Source organism: Mchenga conophoros, linkage group LG9 (genome assembly GCF_057382185.1).
Source record: "Mchenga conophoros isolate Kocher_MC1m ecotype Shallow Benthic linkage group LG9, M_conophoros_male_GT1.1, whole genome shotgun sequence".
Lineage (NCBI taxonomy): Eukaryota > Metazoa > Chordata > Actinopteri > Cichliformes > Cichlidae > Mchenga > Mchenga conophoros.
This window is the reverse complement of record NC_140534.1, coordinates 13,926,317-13,935,909: the sequence shown is the minus strand read 5'-3', so window position 1 is coordinate 13,935,909 and position 9,593 is coordinate 13,926,317. Positions and strand designations below refer to the sequence as shown.

Genomic DNA, 9,593 nt, shown 5'->3' with positions numbered 1-9,593 from the left:
TTAAATGCATTATCCTTCTTGTTAACCTACGATTTATATTTTCATTAGTTTTGGTTCATTTTTTTAATTAAAATGTATCATGTCTAACAATAAATCGTTGTTTTTTCTCCAGCAGGGGATGCTGAAGTGAATTTTTTTTCACAAAACGACAAAGTTATCTCCTACGTTACTCTGTGAAGATGCCTGGAAATAATGGTCGAAATGATATAATGTGAAAAACATATACTTGAAGAAAATCTTACAGTACAGTATGACAACTTAAAAATGGCCCAAATATTATCTATCAAAGGAAATTCTCTTCCTCCTGTGTCACACCTGTCCAAATGACCTTGCTCAGTTTCTCAGTGTCTGCTTTAAAGCACTGCAGTCAGATTTAGACAAACGTAATCTAAAGCAGAATTGTATCCTAGACATTATACTGAGTCAGTAACATGCTCCACATTAAAATGAAAAAGGCATTTCTATAGCTTACCTCTTCAGCACCAGAGCAAAAGAACCCAGGCTAAGTCCAAGGCCAGACCAAGGCTACCATCCACAATTATCCAGTCAGAGAAAATATTCAGAGTAAACCACAACAGAAACATTTTTCTGCACTATGTAGTCCTGCCACACACACCACACAGTGTCAGTGAAATATTATAGAAGTATTTTGGGTTCTTTTTATTCTTTGTCATTCACAAATTTTCTGGTTGGACAGTTGAACTCTGTGTTAAGAAGTTGATTACATGAATACTGTGAGCAGTTTCTGATTAACTTGTTCCTCAGTGTGTCACAAAAAAAGTATTTCAGACATTCAGATGAAGGGTGTGATTATCGTCACAGTGAATATGCTAAGCTGCTGTAAGCAGCAAACCAGCTGGGTCAGATGTCATGTGACGTCATGTAGATGTATTTACTCACAAACACTCAGATCGTGTACCATGAAACAGCAGGACAATGGCTGGGATCAAGTGTGTCGTGTTTTTGGTGGTCCTGACTTTTCAGTGGACTTTTGTAAAAGCAGGTGAGTAAAAGCTTCACTGCATTTATTACTTGAATCTATTGTGAATACAAATCACAGTTATGATGTTTACAAACCAAATATAGGAGGTACTGAAGAGAGAGACTGAGTCAAACTTAAAGCTCAGGTATAAATCTCAGAAATTACAGGTACAGCAAGAAACCTCTTTTTTAATGTGATCATTATTCAGTGAAGTAGGAATATGGTTCACACAATGTTTGACTGCACAATAGTGAGTTTAATTTAATTAAACATACACAAAGATGAGTTTATAATCAAAGGAAAACTGAAGTATTTACAACTTTCTGTACGGTAACAGGAGTCAAACTGTGACTGCAAGATATCCCAATGAATTGTGTTTACATGGTTATTGTGAAGTAAATCTGTTCTTAAACTTTAGAGACCTTTAAAGGATTGTAAGACAACCTGTTAGGATGGATTCCTGCATGAATATTTCTTGTTGACGAGTCAGCAAACAGCTGTCACTCTGAGGTTTGAAATCTCTGACAACATACTTCAGTGTACTACTGTGTTGTCTCTCCTTACCTCAAATAAGTCTTTTCTTTTTTCATTTTCATGTTTCTGTACATAACTTTATTTAAACATTTTTATGTCTCGTGTTATGTTATTTTGTCTCAATCTGGAAGTCTTTAAAACATGCATATTACTAGTCTATGTATCAGTTTGTTATTGATAGTATAGTATAATAGCGCTACAAATAAATTACTTTTTCTCATTTCCTGTTTTACTCTTTCTGCAGCATCCTCTGGTATATGGATATGGTGTTTACATCTTAGGGAAGCTCTTTCTTTCTTTTTTTTTAATCTTTCTTTGATGATAAACTGAGGGGCAGCCCAAAACATTAGTATGACATGAATAACATGAAGCTAGAAAATGATCAAAATGGCCAGAATGTTCATTCTCCCTGATGCTGCCATCACTCAGTATCTCTAAATCTATCACTACGACCGTCTTACTCGGTTTGCCCACTACTACTATGTCTGGTTGGTTAGCCGCCACCCTTTTATCCATCTGTATCTGGAAGTCCCTCTGATCTTAGCTCGGTCTTTCTTAACCACCCTAGGGTTGGTGTAACATTTGTACCTCCAGGGCATACGTGGCACAGATGTTCCTGGACACTCTGCTGGCCACTTGGTCATAGCAGTCCACGTATGCCTGCTTGCTAGCATTTTGCACCCTGCTGTAGGCGCTGGGTTGGAGACGGAATGAAACTGAACACATTCAGCGTGTGGGAGTGGAGGCAACAATGTCAAAAACGATTTATCATGAAATGTGAATAAGGTTTATACATTGTTTGGATGCACAGAAGCAAAATTGTTCTTAGTGGCACTTTTTAAAAAAATAAAAATAAAACAAATTTAAATATATCCACCTTTTACTCTAACTTTATCTGTAAAGTTTAAGAAAATCACATGTCAGGATAAACGTCAAAATAACTGCTTCATTTGGTTGGATAAATTATAGCAAATCAAAGTGTATGTAACTACAAGGTATAACAATTATCTCGTTATACATGATTTTATTTCTCATAACGTTAAAGATTTGAAAACATGCAGATGTGACAAATTTATGTTTGAGGTGTGTGGTCATCAGTAATTATTATTGTGTATATTTTTAGATTCTCATTTATCAGATGTAGTTTTGTTAAATTCTGCTCTCATGGTAGCAGTGTCCTATTTTCATAACCTTGTACTTCAGGTCTTCAGGTGTTTAAGCCTGAATGGAGTCTGTTAGAGTTCTTTTGTAATAACTGAAAAATTCATCCACACAGTCGTCTTTGATATGAATGATATATGACTTTATAGGAAGGCCCTGTTTTGAAAACATTTTTCCTTCATTAGTGAAAAATTATTATTTAAACAATTTTTCATTTGTACTCTAGATAATTATATTATAATATATTATAATTAATAATTTACATTAACATGAATTTATATGTCAGCAAATGTATTTCTGTAATTCTGAGATTCAGGTCAAAGTTCAGGAAACTTCTTTTAAATCTAATGAGCAAGTTTAGAAAGAGCTTCCTGATAGTTTAACAGTTTGTGGTGCAGACCGAGACTACATTCCAGTCGAGCAGCTGTGTTTTATTATTTCTCGTTTTCTTCTCTTGATACAGTACAATACAAAAAAAATAAACAAACACAAAGTAATAATAATAAGGGAACCGTGACTGACACAGAAAGAATGTGACAGAGGATCAGACAGACAGGGTAAAAAGTAAAATATATAAACTGGAACCTAAAACTCTATAAACACATAACAGCCTCAGTAGAATAATAAAAAAATAAAATTCATCCAAATTGAAGTAAAAGAATCAAAACTTCTAACTCTGTAACGAAGGAAAACCCAAACAGAAACAACTCAGATACACAAACACAAAACCTCTGATTCATGACTTTGATCATGTGTCTCTACCTGTTGTTGCAGATACTGAGGTGTCCTGCATTTTCATGGAGAGATGCATGTTGCCATGCAGCTATGGTGGCAGAGATGTAGTCATCCACTGGCATCAGGTATCAGCAGGAGACATTACTGTCCACTCATTCTACCACAACAAAGATCAGCTTGAACGTCAGAACCAGCGCTTCAGAGGCAGGACATCACTGTTCAACGACCAGATCTCCACAGGAAATGCCTCACTGCAGCTGACAAAGGTGGAGGTTCAGGATGAAGGAAGATACAAGTGCTACACCAGCACTGACAGAGGAAACCAAGAATCATTTATTAACCTAAAGATAAATGGTAAGAGTCACATAAAATGTATTCATTCAAGAAATTTTTCTCCTCTGGTATGTTTTTGTTTTCTATTTTTATTTACTGAAAATGTGAGACAGTTATAATTTTGTACACAGAGATTTTCCACTTAAAGGTTGATTCAAAATGCTTCACAGAATTTTAATAGGTTAACAAAATAAATCTTTGTTGTAAAACTTTCTCATATTTTTGTATAAATATGTGTCAAAAAATTTGTTTTAAAATCAATGAAGTAGACCTAAAATATGTGAACATAACACCTGCTCCCTTTCTTTCTTTTGCAGCTCCTGTCCGTAAAGTCAACATTCAGCGGGCAGAAAACATCATCACCTGCAGCTCGGAGGGGATCTACCCTGAGCCTGAACTCGCCTGGTCCACCAGTCCTTCATCCAAGAACACCACAGTCCGGCAGACTGAACAGCTTCTTTACAACATCAGCAGTTCTTTGATTGTTTCAGACAGTGGGACCGATCAGGACTACAGCTGCACCATCAGCATTCGCAGAAACAGAAAGAGAGCAACTTTATTTAAACGAGGTAAGCATGTACAGGCTCTTTAGTTTCTTTTTGTATTGAAGACATGTCATCTAATAAACTTTGATACATATTAAATTAACCTAAAAAGTATTAAAATGACATTAGAAATAAAAATCAGGTTAACCTGTCATAAAAGTTCAATTTAGAGTCATTTTCCCAAAGGAGTGTGAGTTAAAGCTGCAACAACATGGTCAAGTAAATTTTATAATCCAGCACCGTGAATCTGGATCGAGGTCTTTAGGTTAAGAAACCCAGCAAATCCACCCTCTCAAACCTTGTGATGAACCGGTGACGGTGTTGTCTTTGTTCTATTCTGCGCAAACTGGACCATAGGCTTTAAAAAGGTTTTCTTTCATACCTAAATTTGGTTGATTAGAGTGAAAAGGTGGGAGGTCCTGTTGTAGAAGCATATCTGTTTGGTTTAATGCAACATGCAAATATGCCTATCCTGTTCATGTACATCTATGTGTGAAGTTTCTTTCTTAAAGTTATGTCTTGTTTTGTGTTGCATTGTGGGCCTACTTGTCTGAACCCAGTCAGTACTAATAGTTCCTACTATTATGCTTGTGCAGTGGTTGGTACCTCCACTTCTTAGCAGGAGAGTTCTGGCAGTTACTCCATAGGCTATGTGAGTTTTCAGGTGTTTGAAGAGGTAGTCTTCTTTCACTTTTCAACAAATTCATATTTAAAGGGACATATTTAACACATCCCTGGAGACCACAATAATAATGTATTGTGAGAAACGATCATGATGGCAAAATGTTACAAAAAGCAAACCGTCTTCTTCTAAAAGAAAAAATGTCCTCTTAATTATATTAATATTATTATTTTTGTAAAGTCATAATTCATTTGCATATTTTTGTTAACCAGGTTTTATCCAATGTTCAGTTCACATTATTACTTCAGTCCATCTAACATCCTTTGGTTCTGGTATCACTCAATTTTTTGTAATTTCAAATAAAAACTACTGATATTGTATTTATAGATTACACCAATCAGAATATTTTTGTAGATATTATCCAATATATTATAATAGAAATAAAGACATAATAAACACAACCTGGAGATGTAATCTCTCCGGTGTGTACTGGTTCTGTCCCCAGGCCTAAAATACATTACATGGCTGAAAAACCTCACTGTGAAGGGGTCCTGCAGGCATCTTATTCGGGTGCCTGTATCACCTTATCTGGATCCTTTCAGTGAAAAGGAGTAGTAGCTCGAAACTGAGCCCCTCCCACATTAGCAAGCTCAACACTCCCTCTCTAAGGCTGAGTCCAGATGTGCAGAGGAAACTCATTTATGTGTAATTTTAGTCTGTCAGTCATTACTCACAGATTACTCTGCTATAATAACCCCAATCTAAGTAGCTACTAGCCCTTTACCACTAGTAGCTACTTAGATTGACTCAACTTGACTCGGTTTCTAGGGTTTTTCCATTAGGTGCATGCCACTGACTGGCCAAGCAATGGTTTCACTCGATGAGAGCTGCTCCTTCACAAGAATCAATCATGCTGTTTTTGATACCCCACAACAAGCTGTACAAAAACCAACACTGCCACACGTTGCCTTCTCTGGCTCTCTACCATCAGCCTGAGTCTGACAAAAGCTGGTATACCGGGGCTTTGATGCCTCCGATGTTGTTGTCTGTGTGTCGCAAACAAATAACATCACAAGACCTTCAGGCTACCTTGCTATGATGACTCCAACCACACTGATGTGGTACTCAATTGTAAAGGAGCCAAGCTGATTTGAGTCGCATCAAATCGCATTGATTAGGGAATAATGGAAAAGAGCCACATCACCAATCTGTCAGTCTCCCACTTCGAACAAACACATTTATAACAAAGTTATCTAAAGTGTTTACTTATTTCTTAATCAATGTTTCTGTTTTATTATTCCAGTTTTTCTTGTTTGGTCAAACACTGACAAACAAACAACAATCTTCTGCCCTCCCTCTGATACTTCCTTCTCATACCTCATTTGGAGATTCAACTACAGTCAGTCCATTGTGACCAGGAGTGGGGCTGACATCTCCTACACAGTCTATGCAGGGTGGGAGCAGCACGTGAAGCATGTCTCAGAGTCGGGCAGCCTCACATTACAGGACCTTACTGCAGATCATGGGGGGATATACACATGTGAACTCAGTGATGCTGAGGAGACGAAAGTGTCTGAGAGTGTTATAATGATGGCGGCAGATAGAGGTGAGGCACCATAAGTTTAAATGTCAAAAGCTGTTTGCAAATTTATTTAATCTATTTAATGTAAAATTTAAGCGACATAAAACTGAAGAGTTTTTTTAAACCCCAAAAAGCACCAAAGGACCCTAATCTGCTGCATTCAACCCGCGTGGGAGCCATCGCAGCGATTCTTTGCTGTGCAGCATTAGTATGCCTGATACTGTACTGCACACGCAAAAAGGTAAAATTGAATTGTGGCTTAGATTCTTTTTTTTTTTTTTTTTTGAATTTGATGCAGTCAGACCAGACCAAAGTGCAGAAAATGCATTTAATGCACTATGTGAATGACAGCATATGAACTAATATGTTAGACATAATATGGCACTATTGTGACTATAAAATTACAACATTTATTTATTTAGTTTTTACAAAAAGGCTCATTTAACTTCTGTCCCAGACTGAAGTTCGAGAAGATCCAAGATTCGGAAAGTTCTGTAAAGGTAGAACAGGAAGTCAAAATAAGAAAATGCTGACTGATGTTATGGCTTATTTTGGTCTGCAGCAGGATATTTTTCTGTGCTAAATATATGTTTTTAATATATAATGTGTTTTTGATGCTGTTTTTAAGGCTGACACCAACCAGCCAAATTCCAGTGAACAGAGTTTGTCAGGTAACAATTCCAGTTAAGACAAGTGGAAACAAAAAACTTCCCTAACATCTGATCTGGACATAAAGACATAAATGGCTTTCAGAAGCTTTTAATGAATTCCAGAGAAAACATTTTATCTTCCAGCACCTAAGGACAGACTGGTTCCAGTTTCTTTGTGACTGCATGAAGGCAAAAACCGACCAGTTGGAAACTAAAATAATTTTGGCTCACATACAACAAACAACGAAGCAGGAACGTCCATAGATGAATAATTACAAATGAGTGATTCTGAGCTGTTACTGACACATTCTGCCAACAACACAAACTGTGAGACTCTGTTCTTCCTATTTTCTACACCACAAAAAGAGATTTTTTCACTAGCAGACTCCAGCTCATGACATACATCATGATTTTCTCTCTCCCCATCTCATGTCCTCATGCAGACTTGCAAAACCAACTTACATACATATTCATACATATACATATTCAATATCCATCCCTGCTGTTTCCTGGATTGTGAAGCTTGAACAATAAAGAAGAAGGAAAAAGAGGCAGCTCGATTTTTCTGTGCAAAAAGTAAATGAAAAACTTGAGTTTAGTAACAAACTTGTAGTTATTTATTATGTTTTTCTTTTTTGTAACTATGGTGCAAGGAAATAGAAATTGCAGTTGAAATGTATTTCATGTATCTGTGTGTAGCTCATCCTAGGCTTCTGCCGGTCTACAATCTTGTTCTTGACGTCCTTTGACAGCTCTTTGTTTTTTTCCATGATGGTGGAGATGTTGGAAGATTCTGTGGGTTTGTAATTGAGAGAGCCCAAAAACAGGAAAAGATTGCTTGTTGTTTTTTTTTTTATTGCTTTCTTTTTTAAAAACAAGATGTATATAAAATATTTATTTAATATTTTTCAAAGTATAACACTTATCCAGCTAAGCATATTAATGCAAAGGAATGAAAAAGGATGGGTTGGGCAAAATACAAACAAAGTACAGAAACCTGAAACATCTGGACAGCAGGATGTCATATTGTAATGTAATTCATGTGAACACATATTAGATTGTCTGGTCTCTCGGTACATCTTGTAATTATAAACTCAATGTGCAGCTCTTTTGATCTGCACTTGAAAGAGTTTTAACAATAATGTAAGTTGTTGGTTATGCCAGTGATTTTCTGATTGTTTCAAAACAGAAAAGTATGAAAAACAATTATATTGATTATATCTCCTTTTTTGCTTACTGGTTATATTTTATTTAGTTTTAGTTCATTTTTTATGAAAAATGGACAATGTCTAAGAATAAATCCTGGTTACCTTTTTTCTCCAGCAGGGGGTGGTGAAGTGACACATACTGAGAAAATAATCTTACAGTAAATGATATTATAACTAAAACATGGCCTGAGTATTTTCTATTAAAGAGTAAAACAAGTTCAGAGTGAATTCTCTTCCTCCTGTATCACACCTGTACAAATGACCTTTTTCAGTATACAGTGTCTGCTTTAAACACTGCAGTCAGATTTAGAAAAGGTGAATCTAAAACTGAATTTTATCCTGTGGGTTAGAAATTATACTGAGTCCTAATATGCTCCACATTATACTGAAAAAGGCATTTCTATGACTTACGTTTTCAATACCTAAGTACAGTAGTGGTTTTTGATAGGAGCAACATGGGCAGTTGCCCAGGGCGGCATCACGGGCATCTCGAAAAAAAAAAAAAAGAGTTGCTCGTACTCATGCTGCCCCGACATCAGCCAGCGCATTTGGGGGATGGCATAGACACCAATCGGTTTACTATCACCCATTTGTTAGGAGTAAGGGCGCCCTCCGATCGCGAGGTACGCCTGCTTGCCGCACAGGGGAGAGAAAATAAAATAAAAACAAACCAACAAACACGAAAACACCAGACATTATGATACAGACTTATAATTTGCACCGATGTTTTTTCGAAATTCTATAAGCGAAAAGTGAGCGCGAGAGTCTCACACACAACCTGTCAAAAGGGGAGGGAGACCTGCTGCTTCCAAATAGAGCACATTTCATTCATAATATTGTAAATCCAAGACCATTATGTACTCACGATCTGAATACTGGGTTGTGCGAAATCCCAGAAATAGACAAAGTGAATCTGTGAACTAAGCTGTAGGTCTATTAGGTTAATTGTGGTGATCATCGAGTTGGGGGATTTGTGTTCATACTGGAGTGCAAAATTAAAACCAATGGAAGATGGACAAGAAAAGTTCAAAGCCATCAGGTGCTCAGTTTAGAAAAAAGAGAAAAGAAGAGGAGGAGAAACGAGCAAAAGATACAGGTAAGCAGATGTGTGATTGGATAATGGCAGGTCATCCTGAAACAATCAGAGTCAGAATACTTTATTAACCCCTAAGGAAATTATGTGGGTTGAAGTTGCTCCAAGAAGAAATGGTAAAAATAGTAACAGTAACAGACTAAACTCC

General features: G+C 36.6%; 1 protein-coding gene across 3 annotated transcripts; it reads left to right on the top strand.

The window, feature by feature from the left end:
• The first annotated feature begins 912 nt into the window (after nt 1–912).
• LOC146566996 (uncharacterized) lies at nt 913–8,532 on the top strand. 3 transcript variants are annotated; one of them, XR_014893857.1, is made up of 6 exons: nt 913–1,003; nt 3,452–3,766; nt 4,063–4,314; nt 6,216–6,518; nt 6,629–7,471; nt 7,588–8,532. XR_014893857.1 is itself a non-coding variant. In XM_085286644.1 (6 exons), the coding sequence occupies exons 1-6, from the start codon at nt 937–939 to the stop codon at nt 7,180–7,182; spliced, it is 1,104 nt and encodes a 367-aa protein (XP_085142770.1). In that variant the 5' UTR covers nt 913–936; the 3' UTR covers nt 7,183–8,532. The 3 variants fall into 3 exon arrangements, 2 of the variants coding, with proteins under 2 accessions (XP_085142770.1, XP_085142769.1); XM_085286644.1 differs by having other exon boundaries at nt 6,629–6,735; nt 7,123–8,532; XM_085286643.1 differs by having other exon boundaries at nt 6,629–8,532.
• The last annotated feature ends 1,061 nt before the right edge of the window (nt 8,533–9,593 follow it).

Coding starts and splice junctions, on each gene's coding strand:
- LOC146566996 (XM_085286643.1), top strand. CDS start 937: ATGGCTGGGATCAAGTGTGTCGTGTTTTTGGTGGTCCTGACTTTTCAG. Junction 3,767..4,062: donor TATTAACCTAAAGATAAATG/GTAAGAGTCACA, acceptor TTTCTTTTGCAG/CTCCTGTCCGTAAAGTCAAC. Junction 6,519..6,628: donor AATGATGGCGGCAGATAGAG/GTGAGGCACCAT, acceptor AACCCCAAAAAG/CACCAAAGGACCCTAATCTG.